This window comes from Struthio camelus, chromosome 8 (genome assembly GCF_040807025.1).
Source record: "Struthio camelus isolate bStrCam1 chromosome 8, bStrCam1.hap1, whole genome shotgun sequence".
Lineage (NCBI taxonomy): Eukaryota > Metazoa > Chordata > Aves > Struthioniformes > Struthionidae > Struthio > Struthio camelus.
The window spans coordinates 21,191,841-21,210,263 of NC_090949.1; the positions used below are offsets into that span (position 1 = coordinate 21,191,841).

Consider the following 18,423-nt stretch of genomic DNA (forward strand, 5'->3'; position numbering starts at 1 on the left):
GTAGATGCAATGGATAGCTGCTAAACAATATGATGCTTGCTTTCTTCATGCCAGTTGCCTTTAATAATCGGTGGCGACGGTTCCTAGAGAGAACTTTCTCATATATAGTAAGCTCTTATTTCTATTTCATTGTTCCTTATCCTGATCTATCTCCTGTCTTGTCTAAAACTAGCACATCGGTATTGCTTTCAGAATGAATTGGTAGCACTGCACAATTATTTGGAACAATCATGATGGAGTAACCTAAAGCATAATCTCTCCTACCGTCCTCTCTGCCCTGCCCATCACCTAACATTATGTGACACAACTGTTACGCTGCTTGACAGTCTTCACATTTAACTGTCCTTTGCTTTATAGGGAATCTTATGAAGGAGGCTTTAAAAACACAAGTGTTGCACAACTTTCTTCTTTCTTTAAAACCTTGGTTTGGAAAGAATCCGCATTTGAATGGGTTATTATAATAGTTTTCCATTTCGTGGTGCTTGCCTCTGTCACCTGTTATGCAATATTCAGTTGGTGTCCATTCTCTCCTCAACTGAAACTATTCCAAGAAAGGTTTAACTGCTGCCTCTTGGATGATTTTTGCAGTCTACATTCTTTTATAGAGCAGTCTTTTTCTTCAGAATAAATTAATGTCCTTACTATCTTCAGCCCTTTATTTGGGATGCCTTCAAAGTGACTTCATATGGTAAGAGTATTGCTTTTTCCACTAAGGAAAGGATAGATGCAAATTGCCAAATTATACAATCTGGTTTGAGAAGTACACCTTCTCATTTTCCTGAGAATTGCCTTATTAGGCTTTGTGTAAGCAAAAACAAACAAACAAACAAACAAAAACCAAAAACAGACTCTTGGTATTTTCTATCCATTAATTTAATTACAGTAAGAGCTTTTCATAACTACAGATATTTGATGGAATAGTTACTAACTCATTCTTATCATATAAGATGATCCTATTTTTAAAGTAAGAATAACTGCCACAGAATTGTTTTACAATCAGTATTTTTAGCTAAAAGGCAATAAAGTAAATTGTAATGAAGTTAAACCACACAACTGGAAGATCTGTTTTACTGTGTTCAGTAACATCTTGCATGAAGCCAGTTTAGCCTGTCTTTGACCAGGTGACTTTAGCTTAATGTAATTTAAAAAATAGCACTGTCTTGAATATCAATATTGGGTCTTTTTTTATATGTTCGGGGTTTTTTTGGCTGTTTGTATATTTGGAATGACATGCGAACACTCTTTCAGAGTAAGTTGTTATGCAGTGCTCTTTGAGCTTTGAAGATCTCAGTAGGCACTGACTGAATGTTTAAGTACTCGGAAGATTGACCCTGTTGGTCTTAAATGCCTTGTGAAGCCCACTGCAGTCAGTGAACCATATCCTTCAAGGAGCTGGAGAACCTAGCAACACCAGACTATGTCCTGTAGTTTTGCTGATGAAAAACCCTTCAGAGATGTTAGCATATAGATTCAGTTGTAGCATTGGTGTTTATATCAGTGGTACTGGTGCAGCTCATGCTTCAGTTACTTGGAAAGCCAAAAATATGACAACTATTTAGCGCTAGTTCCAACATTAAAGGACTTCTGACTCTCTGTGGTGAGGTTGGCTAGTACGTGTGAGACTACTGGCCTGTTGGCCGCTTAATTCGTGTGGGCCACAGGGAAGAAAATCTGCTAAGCAAGTATCAGAGGTTCTTTATTAAATGTCATCGCTTTGTGGTGGTGAACACTTATTTTGCTTTAACTGATCCAATGCAGTTGCTTCCCAGAATGCTGGATGATGTTAGTAATTCTGGAGCACTTTCCTGTCTCAAGATCAGCTGGCAGAAAGGAGAGTTATTTCCTTGGATGACTGAGTTCTATGCTCGAAAAGAATTTTCTTTTGTAGCCTATTGTTTTTAAATATCTGAGGGTTAGATCACATTAGTAGGTCACAGTAGTCATAGTGATAGATTTAGAAAGATGAAGTAAGTTCTTGATTTGGTTTAGTGTGTGTAAATATGCCAACAGACTTTTAGAAAATTGTCTTGGAATTCAGAGAGTAATATAAACATAATGGGACCAAGTGTTTTTAAATGTAATATTACTGAATTATTTTAAAATAGCCCTTAGTAATCTGACGTTTTGTCAGTGATTTTAAGATTATCAAAAGTTTTTATATTTAAATACATTGTGAATAGCCTCAAATGTTGATAGCGTTAGTGTTTTCCTTAGAGTCTATCTTAATTTCTCATATCAGCTTCTTAGGGTACTTCCTTCCCTGTTACCACTTGTGAATAGGCCAGTGGAGCTCACGGCTTTTGCTTTCTACTTCTCGCATATAATTCTGTTGCTTTTGGTGTGATGCATGGATTAGTTCATTCTTATCATCATATTAAAACTCATCTCAAAAATACTGTGTTAGCAGAACCGTGCAGGAATGGACGTGTTTCAAGCAGCGTTTCTTTCTTTGCCTTTTTGCAAGCATCGCGAAGTGTAGGGTGCTTTCATTTAAGGTTCTCTGGTCTTACTCAGGAAGCAATTCCGCTTTGCGTTTCTGTAGTGCTTGGTATACGTGAGGCAGGAGTTATGGATACGAATCCCTGGCAGAACTGCTGGCCTTGGCATGGGCTGGAGCAGCCGCCACGCTGCCCTTAGCCTAGGCCAGCAGAAGATTGACAGTAGAATTCATTACTCCTCTCTAGCCCGCAGCAGCTGGCACAAAAGCAGCTCTGCCAGCTTTACAAAAGCAGGGAGCTAGCTTACAATAGTTATTCTTTGCTGCACAACTATAGTCAGGCTCTGGCTACGTTGTACTGTTCAAGGGGAAGTAGAATTTGGTCTGTAGTCTGTTTTTTTAGAGACAGTGCTCCCGTCTGTTAATACTTGTTGTTGCTTTTCCCAGAGTGTTAGGTTTGGGGGGGGGTTTATTTTATTTTTATTAAAACTTCAGGCATTTCCTACTGAATACTTTGTTACATTTTCTTTTATGTCATTTTCAGCCTTCCCAGTTTTGTTTCACCAGCCATTTCGGTGTCATTTTCACTTGCTCTTTCTTTCTTTGAACATCGGTCCCTGCAGACAGAGGCATGGAGAGCAGCATATTCCCGGATATGCAAATTTGACTGTAAAAATAGTTTTCTTTCCTATATACTTACATTTTCATTTGAAATCATGTATTACACAACACAGAAAGGAGAAATCTAGTCACTGCTTACTATGAAAAGTGTGTATAATCTGAATCTTTAGTACGCATAGCTAAATGTTTATGGTGTCTTACTACAATCACTTGACCTTTGAGATTTTTAGGGATGATTTGAAACAAAACAGAATTGGTCTATCTTACTATCTTGAGCAATCATTCCTTTTTTTTTTCCTGAAAAGGATTCCTTTATGGACCAGTATGTGCCTGTTTTTTAAAATAACAATCTAGCATTTTGTAACCAATACTGAATTCTTTTGGATAAACTGGCTTATAATTAATGGTATTGCATTAGGATTTCTGGAGTGTCCCAGCTAGAGTGTCTAAGACTTTGAGCCATCTGTTGCACAAAGATTTATTTGAAATTGCAGTCTCCACTCCAAAATCCTGCAGTCTGTGTTACAGCGAGTTAGATCCAGACCACTCATAGAGGAGGAATGCGTGAGTAAGTAAAAAGGTAAAGGATGAGATAACAGTAAAAGTGTTAGTGTTGGCTTCAGGCACTGGTTTGTCCTCTGCCTGTCTCTTCATCTAGTGGTGTGATGTAAACACCTCAGACAGAGTTTGAGTCCTTTGGACCCTTCACATTTACAAAGCAGATGGACAGACCCCAAATTCTAAAAATATAAGGAAAGTGTTACACTGTAACCTCTTTTCTGCCACATAACTGGGCTTGTAGTATATGAGCAGTATAGCTAGCATGTGCACAGGTAAATCTTCTCTATGCTGTTCGGAAAGCATGCGTCTAAGAATGGTTGTTTCCAGAGCAAATATTGCAGCTGGCTTCAGCCCACCATCTCTCCTGGGACGCAGACAGGAACTTGCCTGTATAGCTGCCTAGCATATGCATAGTATAGCAAATGTCTTTATGAAAGTCTGTGTCCTTTGTAGCATGCACGTATGAGGCATGCTGAAAGGTAAGAAGGCAGTCCATGAAAACCATAAGATTTTAGTTGAGAAAAATCCTGTTGAATAATCTATGAAATATGTTGCTCCTGGGCAGAGGCAGCAGCTAGAAATGGGTTGCAGACAAGAGGTTCAAACAGTTTGTCCTGTTCCAGTCTAGTTGAAGTGTTGTGTTGAGATGTGTTGAGGGGTTTAATTAAACTGCATCCAGCTGGGTGGTTGTTAAATATTTTCCTGAAGGAGAGAGAGGGTTTGCCTTGGAAAGAATATATTGGTTGCTAGTTTTGGAAGGAAAGACACGCTGGGACACTGACTTAAAGCTAGTTCGTGAGCTAGCAAGGTTAGAAATGAGCTTTTCTCAGTTTTGGGAACCAGGCAGCATGGGGAGACTGGAGTCAAAGGCTTCTAGAGGCAAAGAGGCAAATTTGTTTGTATTTGAGAGGAGTTGAGGTGATAAAGGACTGAACTTGGAATCTGCAGCACTGTGGAAAATGGCAGCTTAGCCATCAGTGCTTTAACAAAGCGTAAAGGGGAACCTTTTTATGTTCCAGTCAGAAAGGCGAGAACCTGTTATTTCCTTCTGATGCTGCCAAAGGGGAATCCCTCTGTTCCTCTCTTTCCTGACGGAAATGAGCTAGGACTGATTGTTTCGACCCCGCCAAGGAGGGAATTGACCTTCCTGCTTGTTTTGCCAAGAAAATGACTTGTTTTCTTCATTCCATAGCTTTTTGTTTTCATTGTAAAGCATTAGTAACCCCTTAATGGAAGGTTTCTGGCACTGAGATTCCCATGCAGATGAGTATAAATTTGCATGTAAGTATAAATTTCCTAGCTTGGTATATTAGAGTTTTTCATTGCATCGTTTGGTAAACCCCTCACCTTCAAGATTATTTACAGTGATGTATCAAGATATATCCCATGAGACTGTGTAACAGATGAACTGTAATTAAAATAGATGTGTTAAATTCACTTTTTCTGCGCTCTCATGATTATGCCAGTAGTTAACTAATGACAAAGTTATGTGTTGTGGGTTCCCTGCGTTTTGGAGGAGCCAACCATGTACTGCTTTTACTTATACTAAATATGGCACTAATGTCGTTGCAGTTTTTGAAACTTCAAGAATTCATCTTCAGTGGTCAACCCGCTCATTTTTTTAGTAACATTTCCCTTGTGCAGTTTCATATTCCCTTTAGGCCTTCTGCCTGTCATTAACTCATTAGGCTGATTTGTTTATCGTTCCTGTAGTAGCCTCACGTGTTTCTGGTATACCTTTTTTGGCAGTGGCTACGCTATGCAACTTAGACTTTTATACCTTGAGCCTTTGAGCAATTTATGAAGCTGCCGGGCAAATTCATATTTGTATAAAGCACCACTGACATGATGCACTTGGATTATTGTATCTCTACTTGCTGCTGGATTGCATAACTCCTTCTCATTATGTCTTATAGAGATGGGGAAAATAATTTGCTTTCTTGAAATTCAGTATCGCTTTACTTTGGTTCTTTGAACCGAATTTTGCCGAATCCAAGAAACTGACATTTGCTAAGTTTCATGTTTTACTTCTGGTTTTGTTTTGTCATGCTTTCTGCCATGAGAAAAGATTCAGAATAGTTTGTCCATTGGTTAGTCTTGAGATCATTTTTATGCATCCTGAATCCTTTTCCTGCTTTGCTCTTAATGCTCTGTCCACTGAATTGTTGCATCAGATGCCTTACCTGCTTTTTTTCGTCATCAACTGATTTATTTTTCCATGATTGTCTTTAAATGACTTTTACTGTGTTTTTCTCTTTGAGCAATTGCCTCATTCTCAAGAGGTTTAAACAAGGACAGTCTTTATCTTTCTAGGGTGACATGCTTACACTCTTATTGTGCATATCTGTTTTCTTTCCAATAACTGTTTTGTGTATTTTCTGTGATAAAAATGAAAAACTTTTTGAATACTTCTAGACAGATATTATTGTATCTAATAATTTAGGGGACAGTGTCCCTGCTGTCTTTACTTGGATATTATTTTGGTCTTCCAAAGATGTTTTAAGTCACTGAAATATGTTTATATGAAGACAGTTTTTTTATTTTTAATTTTTTTTAATTAATTCATTTTCAATTCAATTTTCAGTAGTTCTTAGATTTCCTTAGTGGAAGGGCCTCTTATGGCCCATTAAAAAAAGACGAGACTGTGGATTGATATAGCTTGTCTTAGTAGGATCTTTGTTTGAAGATGATCTTTGTCTGCGATATGCAGAATATGCAGGGAAAAGGAATAGCATCGTGATTTTCTTTACATTTGGAAGTGGCTGTATGCATTCTATGTATGTGGCTACAGCTTGGAGATGGTGATAATGTCTAAGATGCTTTCCTAGTAAGCTGGCTACTTTTCTTCCTATGCGGTGGATTTCTACCTCTGCTTTGTCTGTAGAAGTGGCTATTTTAACTGTTGATGCTTAGTATTTCAGATTCGAGCTCTGCATGCAGCTGCCATTATGCAGGTGTGCATAGCTAAAGGAATGAAACGCTAATAGAGAAGATCTACTCTGTAAATAATCTTTTCTTATACTGATCAAATGAGTTTAATTTTCATAATGCTGTTTTTTAATTGATTCCGGGCAGGACTTGTGGGCCAAATAAGAGAAGATTCTGTGTCCTAGTTTTCTTTTTTTCTAAACACTTCCTGCTGTGCTGTAATGAAGGTATTAATGAAGACAGGTCTGACTTGAAAAGGGATTGTTCAGGCAGCTGGTCTGTATTGGCATAGACTGAGCTGTGCAGGTTTTGATGGTTTGGGAGAGGTTAGTGAATATCTGCTGTTGCAAACTGAGCGTTTTACACTAGGTGAGACAACGTGGAGCATGAGTATAAAGGGGAGCCAGTAGGATTTAAAATGTTTGTGAACAGTGTTATAATTTGTTTCATATTAAAATGCTAACTTGAACTTGGTTGATCCCCCTTTTTCTTTCCTTACAAGAATACTCAGCTAAAGTAGAGACTTTCATACTGTTGAGCAGTTGTTAAGAATTACACTATAAAGGAAGTTTTATGGCAAATAATTACTCCCTCCTCCCTTTTTTTTTTTTTTTTTTAAGGACTCTTCTTTGTTGCTCATTGGACTTTCTAATTCTCCCATGTATGGACTAACAAAATCCTCTGTGTTCCAAATTTAAAAAATGTCAAAATTCTAGGAACAAAGTTAAATATAAAAATTGTGCATCATTCCAATACATTATGTTCACTTTCTGAAAGATAACTTTCCTTTCGTATCTAATTCAAAAGCGCGTTTCCCTACTTCCATGTTCACCAAATTATAACCACACGAAGAGGTTATTCACCACTTAGGAATGAAAGTCCATCTGTTAGTTATTATCCTTGCTGTGCTACAGCACTTCAGAATGAGTGCTTGGAAGATTCTTTGCAAGCGTCATACCCGATCTTTGCTCTCTTCTAGGCAAATGTAGATACCTAGAAAAGGCTACCCCCCTTTGTTGGGGGGGAAAAAAAATCTTTTTTTCTTCCCATAAGTTAGTGGGAGTTTGGTGATGACTTTTTAGCATTAGGCCTGCAACAGATTGCATGAAGTTCTGTGATCTATTTCATATGAATCATGCCAAAAAAAACCTTAATGCTTCCACTCAGTTCTAGGAAGAAAAAATTCTTTGCTTAAAATATGAGTAAGGTTTTTATTTCATAGCTATCACAGGAAAATAGTGAACATGATTGTACAAACCTATGCATTTTAGTAATATATGCAGTGACTTAGATGATTAAAACCTATTTGCTCTCTTTTCAGTGACTGAAGATCAAATTGAAGAAATAACATGTTTACAATTTATCTTCAGTTCCAGATTGCAGATTTTTTTACTATTAAAATCATAGTTCCTGTAGATGACATTCAGGAAAACCTGATCTTAGCAGGGAATTTCCTGCTGTCTGAATTTGCGGAGACAAGTTACGCCACTGAGATGATAGCCCTAGGCTCCATTTGGGGGGGGGGGGGGGGGTTGTTGTCATGCAGTGACCTAATAGAGCATTCCTGTCTGTGGGAGACAGATTAGGAGACTGAATTTTTGAATTCCTGGAAGGTAGTAGAAAAACTATAGATACTGAAACTATCCTTTGCAGAAACTCATAAATGCTGTCAAAAGTGCAGAGCCAAGTCAAATGCACTATTTTGTGGAAAGTAACAAAGCGATTCATAGAGCAAATATATCTGTAAAAGATTCTATAGAAACTGATGTGGGACTGCTGAGTCTTGTTAAAGTTTCTCAATTGTCACAGTTTTGGTAGGTTTTCAAACTGCCTGCTGGCAGGCAGAATTTTGCTTATTTTTTGTCCTTCAAAAAGCAGTTATTGTTACTTCATCCCAGATGAAATGAAAAGCTGTTGTCTGCCAAGATTGTCTCTTTGTGGTCCTTATAAATGGAATCTTCTTATTAAGACAAAATCCAGGCCCATTTCTTTGAGACTTTGCTTGGGGAAAGAAAATGATCAGAGAGGTACGCTAAAAGGGGTGTAGAAAGGGGAGACTGAAGGAGTGTGTGGAAGGGGCTAGGAAAACGTGTGGGAAGTAAACAGCAGGATGGAAAGAGCGTTCTGAGAGAAGGGTGCAAGGAGAAGTCCCGCTGGCTGTGGGAGCTGGGAGACTGTAGGAGGCAAGGTGGGGAGAATGTGCTTTAGGTACCAGGATGCAAAGGCTTATCTGCAGTAGCATGTTTTAACCATGAGTTATTTAAAAACAAAAACAAAAAAAACCCTATATATTACTTGTTTCTTTCCAAATTTACGGTTCAGGGATGTGGTGTATCACATCTGGGTTCAAAGGTGTCTGTTGCTTGTTGACCTGCATGGTCAGTGGCAGGCAATTTGTCCAAGATGGGCAGTGGGGGAGAGAGGAAGAAGCAGTGGAAGGGTTGAAGGAAGGTGTGAAGATGGGGCAGTAGGGGAATGGTTTTGTCACTGTGGTCAGTTCATTTGAGGGCCTGGAACCAGTCTTACCTCCAAATCGGTTTTGTCATAAAGGACTGAAGGAGTTTAGGATGATAGCCTCAGTTAAGTTGGTTCCTGTGACATGCCCTGGGGTACAGAAGGGTCGCAGAGTGAAAGGGCAGGCTTGTGTTGGTTGTCATTCATTTTTAGCCAGCTGTTTGAATGGGACTGTGCACTAAAGGAAGGGCCTGGGAAGGGTTGCAGCCCACTGTCGGTTCTTACTGAGCAGCCCAGGCAACCTGGCAGCACTGCAAGGCCAGCAGATGAAAATGGTGAGAATATCTCCTCGTGGTCTGATACTGGTTCTCCCTGCCCCAGCCTTATCAACGCCTGCCTGCCATGAGGCTGTTTCCTTGCAAACGCATGGGAGGAGGACTTGTGTTCCAGCATTACCAGCCCCATGTATTCAGCTCATCATCATCGTGGTGCATGATCAGTTCAGGAAGTCACGAGACTTGTAAAAATCCTTTTCACTTTGTTTTCCAGATTCGTTCTCTTCAGCTTTTCTCCAGAATGGCTAGACCCTTTCATAAGTAAAAAATTGAAATTGGGTGTGAATTTAGGGTTCTGGAAGAGCCTTATAGGGCAGTCATCTTCTGGCCAGAGGTCTGTGGTGTTAACTCCGTGGTATGAGACTTTGGGAAAAAATTTGGGAGGTTTTATCAGGACAAAATTTTTCAGAGAGAACCTGAAAAAAGCATTCTTGTTCAGGAGCCATCCTGTGTTTGCCTTTGGAATTGAGGGACAAGTATTAGTTTTCTTCTGAGATTTTTTTAAGCATGTGCAGTCAAAGAAGAGGGGAGCAGGTGGGTTAGCAGAAAACCTCAAGTTACACTCGCATATAGCGTGGAGAGTGTGATAGACTGAGGCCTTTTGGATAGAGTAGGCAGTAACAGGGAGGTTTGAAAGAGAAATATTAAGCTCCATTGTTATATTCTCCCTGAATTTTACAGCCCAGATTATGCACTAAAATTTTGAATGTTTTCTCTGTCACTGTCAACCAATAAAATTTACTTAAAAAACAGAAAAGATAAAGCTGTGACTCAGTGATCTAACACTTCAGTAATTTACTATCATAAAATAGTTTTAAGTACAAATGTTTTATCTTATGCCAAGCTGGACGCTAAAGATGTTTTGTCTAAAACATGAGATAATGGAAAGTGTATTGTGGCATGTGAATTACTTTAGCCTCTTGGTGGTAAATGTTTGCTTAACCAGACAAGAATGTGTCGAGGTCCTTGCCAAAGGAAAGGTATTGCCATACTTTGCATTTAGAGTACTGTAAATAAAGCAGTAAATATGTTTCTGCTCATGTGTAAATCCACAAGTTATGAATGCCTTCATTCAATAAGAAATGTAATATACTGTTATCCCTTTTAAAGGGTTTCAGTAAGAACAGGTCATAATTACTTTGGGTTGAGAGAAACATGAAACCAAATATTTTCATGATGATTGAAGTTGAATATGCGAGAGAATAGTTTTTGCTCAAACTAAATTTTCCTTAAATCCTAAGAACTCAAATCTTGTTTTTACCTTCAATGTTCTTCTTGTCTGCTAACTCCTCAGATGTACTGTTCTTAATTGCACGTTACTGTAAATCATAAAGTATGTAATTTCCTTCGCCTATCCAGTGTATTTTTTGGCAAAAGAAAGCCCAACTGCATAACATGTAAATGATCAGAGAAGGAAGATTAGCTATGGGAAATACTTCCCTTATTACCCAGAGTGTGTTCATGTGCCTTTAACTGTTGCAGTAGCTTAGTAGTAATTTAATAATCCTGATTACAGAAAGCATCGCATAACTCAGATTGCAGTGTAATAATATCAGAGCATTTGTTGGATGCTGTAAGTACATTGAGTGAAAGCAACAGGGTTCTCTTTTAGGCAGCTTTGGAACACTCCTTCCTTTCCCCAAAAGCCTACCTCTGGGTTTTTGGTTAGAGAGTGGGGAGAGAGTATTACCGTTATACCATATAATTGCGGAGAATACGCTCAGTTTACTTTTTATTACCGTGGCATGATTTGTTACCTAACTGCCTTGACCCTCTAGGGTGAAGAGCAGCCCTTATATGGGAAAGGGCTGCTCATCCAAGTCATGCGCCTCTTGTAGCACACACAAATATGTGGGGTTTTCTACAGAGAACTGTTTACAGATGATGCTGTGAGCAGAGATTTGCTTAGGAATATCATACCATCTTTCAGAAACAATTGCCCTAATGGGGATCAGTGCTGTCTCTTTTGGGTATCCAAGCCATTACTTCTGCTCAGAGCTCTAAGTGCTTCCAGTGTACCTTTGGTTTGACAGTCATTTAGCTATGCTTTCTATTTTGACTTTCCAATAAATCATTGATAATTCATAAGCAAACATGATAAACTAAGGTACACTACAAACCATGTAAATTAAATCCGTAGTATTAAAGCCCTTGAGCATGGAAATTTTCAAACGTGTGTTAAGTATATACGAAGGGTGACTGATTGGAAAAACAGGTAGAACATTGAGTCTTATATTAATTTAGAGTGTGATTTTCATAAATGGCAAAAGAAAGCCCAGCTGCATAACATGTAAATGATCAGAGAAGGAAGAGCTGCTATGGGAAATGCTTATGTATATCCGTTTAGATATCCATATCTGATTTTGGTAAAGATATCCATTAAGAACTCTTAAAACACTTCATCCCATAGGAAAATGGGAATTTCATTTTCCTTCTCAGGTCGTTAGGCTTAGAAGTCAGAAGAGTTGAAAATATATTTAGCGTAGTTGTATAATAAGACTGGATATGTAGTTTGAATCATAAGATAGTTCTTCTGAACATGATATCATCTGAAAATCCTGTGATTTTTCCAGAAACTTTTTTTTAGAAAGTGTACATTATGTCCTTGGTAGTATTAAAATCTAAAATAAACTTTCCTGTTATTTTTAAGGTACAATGAACTGGATGCCGGTAGGAGTCTCCTAGACAATTTGAAAGACAAAGTAATAATTGAGTACCCAACGTTATTTGTGGTCTTGAAAACATTGAAGAATGACATGGTGGTTCTTGGCCAAGGTAAGCATATATTTATTTCCTGTTATGCTATACTTAGATATTTTAGTTGAATAAACAATAATTAAGGATACACCCACTATTAATGCTGGGCATGTACAGTATGTCTTGTATTTCCCTCTGAATATAAAAGATCACTATAAAAAAGCTGTGTGGAATGCTTTGTCTTAAATCTGCTGTTTGATGGCTTATGGACACAAGCTGTATTGTATGTATTTGTCCTAACTTTGTTTACTAGCGCTTAGTCCATTTTTGTATAGTTTTAGCCATCGCAGTAAAATAGCTCTTCAGACTTGTGCTTGAGCAAAGTTTTGACAGAGTTGGTTGTTTCTGAAAAGTCAAACTGTCTGGGGAAGATCAGTTATAATAAGCCTACTGATCATAGAAGGGAATGATTTTCCATGAGTTCCCAGCATAACTCCTAACATTGGACAAATGGTTTCGAATTACAAGATAGCCATTAGAAATCATATGGCAAAGTGGCTTTACAGTTGGGTTGAAAGCACTACATTGTCTTTTTAAAAGTACTCCATTGGGGGAAAACGTCATTTTGCAGTTAACTTAGAGGAGAGTCTGGGTCTAGTAGGAATTCATATTTTAGTTTTGAAGTTCATTTCAATCCTTTTCCCCACTATAAAGGCTTCATGTTTCAGCTTCACTTTTTGCAGCTGCTGTTAGAAGGGGCAGTTTAATTAGTCACTGTAGTTGTCAAATTGCAATGTTTTTGGTGATGGTCAAGTCTAATTTTTACAAATTTCTGAGGAGCAGCTTTGAACATTCTTGCAGTGGAAATTTCCCTGCAAAAACTGAATCATGGCTCTATATGTATTGAATTAGACTGAATAAATATGATACTGAGAATGTTGTACCAGTGATATCAAATTTCCAGAGATCTTGGGTGCTCTGGTTAGATCCATCGCAGCAATCTGCTCTCAAAGAGACAGAGTAATAACATTTCTTGCATTACGTATTGCAAGAGCTTCTGAGAGTGAGATACCCTGCCCAAGGATGAGAGGGAGTCTTGTGTGAGCAACTAGATCTGCTGATATTCACGCTAGACGTGCATGTGGATTTACTAGAGGACAAGAACACTGGATACCTCCACTTTATCCATTATTTCTTGAGCTAGGACCTTTGCTTTTCAGTAGTCAGCCCTTCCCTTGTGGTTTAGATGCCAGGAGGGAATTACAATTGGTTGACTCATAAACTTAATCTGAATAGAGTGGCTGTCATTATTGTCTGCTGAGCTAGTAGGGAAGTTGTTCTTTTAAGGGTATAGATGCAAGTAGGTGTTGATTGAACAACTATATTTTGAAGCTTCTGCAGTGCCTAGCAGGTTCCAGGAGAAGGCAGGGCAGGAGGGCGAAGGAGGAGAGCGTTGACATAGCGGGGGACGCGCCGGTAGCTGTCACAGCACAGGGCCAGTGCCAGTCTTCAAGGCAGTGACCTTCCTTTGTTGCAGGGATCACTCAGCAGTCCTCCCTGAAACTGGTATTCAGGGAATGCCAGCAGCTATTTCAGGTTTAGGGACCCATTAATTTTCTTAATCTTTTTTTTTTTTGGCAGCTGTTTCTATAGATTCCATAAAAATCAAGAGCAAAGTTCCCTATTGAGGGGTGTTGGGGGTAATGTAGCAAAAGATTATCACTAGTGGAGAAAAATAATTATGATTAAAGTTGTGAAAATCATGTTATTTTTGTACATCTTTTTATTTGACATATTAGCATTTCCTTCAGCCTTGAGTTTGGTTTGCACCCTGTGTTTCTTAGACCCTGTTCTGTTAGCATGGAAGTAAGCATGCTAGAGCAACTGAGGGAGGGAAAGAGAAATACCATGTGGCATTTCTTCCCCTTTAGAGAGGGAGGGTGGAACCCACTTCAAATTAGATTATCTTTGTGAGATCTGTATGTAGTCGTTTCCATGTATTGTATGGAAGCAAACTGAAGGCTCAGAATAACTGAAAGAGAACGTAGAAAATAGTTGCACTTGCAATTATGAATATAAATAGCTGTAGACACTTCATATTGTGTTTATTTAAATATTTACAACATATTTAAAAGCAAATAGGGATATTTAGATAGTATAGAAGATTAACAGCTTTTGATTTGTACACAGTGTTTCAGCCAGACTTTCTGCTGTCCACAGTATTCTTTTGTGCATTCGTTTACGCTCTTGTGAAGGGATGAATTATTTTGTTTAATGTTAAGTATTAAAATCTTCTCCTTCCTTACTTAATATTTGTTTGAAGGTAGTTTTGACACTTGGAGACAGTAATTTTGGAAAATAAAAAGGCAAATATTTCAATGGGAATATATAATGAAAAGAAAAAAAAAAAAGTCTTTCTCAGTCTCTCATCTTTCTTTCCATTGCCAAAGCGTGTTTGTCTGTTCCTGAAGCTTCAGAGTTTGAATGCTAAAACTAATTCGCTTGTTTTTAAAAATATAATCTCAGTGAAAGGGTAGGGTTTTGTCTTTTTAGTACCAGATGAACACGTATTTTACACCTGAGAAAGTTGCCTTCACAAAACCAGTTATATACCTGATGTTTCCAGTAAAGTAATAACACATACTCTTAAATGTCAAGAAAAAAATGAATAGTTAGTGACCTGCAAGACACAGAGCATTATAATTTTTATAAACTTTTTATCTTAGAAATAATTAGAGATGTTGAATGTGTGTTTGTAATCTTTTCCTCTTCCCTTGTTTCTTAAAATCTTATACATGAGTACTGAGTCTTTTTAATTCTTAACTATGTATTTAGGCATTGAACATAAATTGCATTTGGTGAACAAGCATCCTCTTTTCTGGTATTGCATTTTCCAAGTTTCCAGAACTTTACAGATTCTTTCAGGAAAAGCATGTTCAGAATATGAATATAAAAATAGGGGTTTTTTGGTTGTTGTTGTACCACTAGAAGATAAAAATCACTTCTGGGGCCTTTTGGAGACATATACCACGATCACTATATTCTTCCTTTGAGTATCATCATTGTGGAATAGAGGAGAAAGAGCATTATAGTTGGTCCACTTTGTCAGTTGTTTTCACAGATGATTGCTGGGGGGAAATCTGGGGTTCCCCTCCCGACTCTCCAGGGAGAAGCGCGTTGTAACCAGAGAGGTTCTTAAGCCCGCTTGGGTCTCCCAAGAGGTGGCTTTATTGCCCCAGCATCTTGTTACTTGCAGTCCAGGTTCTTCGCCATCTGTGGCTGTTTGTATCCATCCCATGCACCTTCCTAGGCCATCCTGCTCTAGCTTATCCCATCTTTGCCAACACTGCCCTTCCTTTCGGCCTTCCTTCCCTTCTCAGCGCGTGCCCGGAGGGCTGCGTGTCCCTGCCTGCCTGCCCAGCTGAGCTCCCCGCCGCGTTGCAGGCGGGCAGCCGCCGCAGTGCTGAGCGGCGATCTGGGTAACCGGACTTCAGGCGCTCAGGGTAGCGCATCCTATGTCAGTGCCGGGCTCCGTTTTCAGAGACGGTTTACCCAGGCTGGAACGTGAGTAGTGCAGACAAAAACTAGTGGGAATTTAACTGCTAAAATGATGTTTCTTTACACAGCCACCTCAGATCTACCCTCTTCCCCAGGAAGAGGAGGCTGGCTATATGAGAGACTAGTTTTCATAGCAACAGCAGCAGGCTTGTGCTTGGGAGAGATGACTGTTACCCCATAACTCAAGTTATTACCCCCAGAGGCAGAGGGGAGCTAGAGCTGGGTGCCCTCTAGGAGGGGGTGCTACAACTTAATGAAGACAAAGCCTATTTCTCCTATCCTTGTTCTCAGAAATGGCTGAAGTATTTTGGCTGAATCTTTCAAAAAAAAAAAAAATTCTGATCGAGGAAGGTAACCGGCACTGAAGAATTAAAGTCTTAATTTAAACTCTTAAATTAAATTTTACAGGTTGAGTAAACTGCAGACAGTGCTATGATGAGAGGGATTGGGCAATTTTAATTTATAGGCAGTGCTGTCAAATCTATTGAAAATATACTCTTTTTGAGAGAAAGCAATCTATAATTCCTATTAAATAAAACTTACTGTAGCAGACTAAACTAAAGCTAGAATTTGTCTGTTGAGCTGCTTTGTGAGTCGGAAGGTTGCCAGATTCTTTTATGTGATGTCTTGATGCTTGACTTGCTGAAAGCAAAAAATACAGGTGCTCTGCTTTCAGCATACAAGGTCAGTCATGGCTGAAGTCAATAGGGGATTACAGAAGTTTTTGCAGGACTTAGGGGCAAAAACAATCCTCACTTCATGCATTACTCAGGACATATCTGGCATATAAACGTTAATTGATTATACACTAGATTTAATGTAGACAAAATGTGACCTCGGATGTTTCTGGGTGAAATGCTTCTATTTTCTTGAACAAATTCCATTTCAGCTGTACAGGTGCACACTGTGTCCCATGTACTGTCTACGTTTTCCAGCTGCAGAACTTATCTGGACAAGACGATAACCGTACCTCATCAGCTCCTGTTTGGTAATGTTTCCTGAACGGAGCATCTGACACTAAATGCTCAAAAACTTATTCCAATTCATAGTCAAATCAAACGCTTGAAAATAGCAGTGCGAGTAGCGTGTGTATCATGGGCCTACTTTGCTCTAGTTTATTTTTGTATCGCTTATGTGCGAGTGCCACGGACCAGTGGCATGTGGTGACCTCACCACGAGGTGACGGGTCGGTGCTTGTTGAGGCGGGCGTCGCGGGACGTGAGGCTGAAGAGCAGTTTGGGAATAGAGTGCTGCGCAACATGATAGCAAAAGAACACAACAGCCTGTCCTAAAGCACAAGTTATTGTGAAGCTTTAACCTCATCAGCTTTAGGTCATGGATTTATGCAGCTTAGCACCAGCTTTGGGATGCTGGAACATGCCAAAGGAGCACATATGTGCCTCATTTTAGTTTTCATTTCCATTTAGTATTTCTCAATAGCTCCCCCAACTTAATCAAAATGCTAACAAAACTGCAAATGATTTATAATTCATTACAGTTGTAATATATGTATGTGGCAACCCGGAAAATGACATTTAAAAACAAACCAAGGGAACAATTTCAAATTCTCAGGGGATGAAGAGGAAGAGTTCTCTAGGGGAGAAATGCCCTGCTTAACGACTTGACTGAAAGACTAGGATTTAAAAAATAAATCCTAAACCTTGTCTTGCTTTCTCCTTCAACAGCAAGGTCCTGCACAGGGCCATATCCTGTGTAACGAAACTGGTCATATCTTATGAAATGGTTATCCTCAAGGAAGCTGTGATTAAAAGGAAGAAGATAGGGAACGCTGCTTCTTTATCATGAGCAAACCGGAAAGAAGGAAAACAACAGTGCTGTAACTAATTGCTTTTTCTGTTTGTTTTGTTTGTGTCCTGCACCCTCAGATGCCAGTGAACCTGCTGAGGACTCGAACAGTGAAAGTTCATCCCTTTCATCTGAGGAAGAAGGGGAAATTCGGGAGAGTTCATGACAATTCTTTGAGAGAAGAGGGTGGGATGCGCCTTTTATATTTTTTCTTTTATTTAATTAAATCTTTTTTTATATGACCGAGTTCTTTGAGGTTCAGTTTGGTATGCTTTACTAAAGACAGCACTTCCAAACTGACCGTTTAATTATGGATTTTGTAATGCGTATTTAGCTATGTAAATAAAGACAGGGATTGTTGGTTCCAGAAAAGTCTGATTATTCTTATTGCATTGCACACTTTTGTCTATATATCTTTCAAAAAATCAGAGTAACCCAAACTTAAAGCTTCCAGGTTAGCTTCAACAGTATATTTTTTCCCCTTTATCCTAAAATTTTGGTATCTTATTTCTCTATCTGGTGTAGTTGAACTGGTTGGTTTTAACTATCTGTATTTCTGTTTACATTTATGAGTCAGAATACTTAAATTCCTTTTAAAATCCTGTGTTTTCTTGGACAAATTTTCTTTTAGGGTATTTCTTGTCATGCTTAGCTGCTGCAGATGGTCTTACTTTGCTGTTGATTTTAATCTTCTGTGGTGACGTTTTGGGTGCTTAGCGCAGTATTGTTTTTTCTTATTTGGTTGCATCCTGCTGACTGTATTAAGCAAGGGATGAGATCGAGCCATGGTTTCTGGCTGGCGTGCTGCTGTATGTTTAATCTTCTAGCGTGATGTTCCAAATTAGCATGTGTTTAAGGATCAACAGAAACGAATACGTGGAGTCTCACTAATGCACATATATTGGACAGTGCTTATGCTGTGCACCTTATGTTATTAGTTTATCTACTGAAGCCAGGTATTGCAAATATGTACTGGAATATCAACTAGGCCTTACCTAATTCGAAACAAACCTTAAAATTGTGTGC

At 38.8% G+C, this 18,423-nt stretch overlaps 1 protein-coding gene across 1 annotated transcript in view; it reads left to right on the forward strand.

Annotated features, from left to right (window-relative positions):
- The window catches only part of ZNHIT6 (zinc finger HIT-type containing 6), a 35,749-nt gene extending 18,106 nt beyond the window's left edge, over positions 1 to 17,643 (forward strand). The window contains exons 9-10 of the mRNA XM_068952621.1: positions 11,987 to 12,111; positions 17,478 to 17,643. Of these exons, the coding sequence (XP_068808722.1) occupies positions 11,987 to 12,111; positions 17,478 to 17,563 (211 nt within the window). The 3' untranslated portion in view covers positions 17,564 to 17,643. The remainder of the gene's footprint in view (positions 1 to 11,986; positions 12,112 to 17,477) is intronic.
- Positions 17,644 to 18,423: the final 780 nt, after the last annotated feature.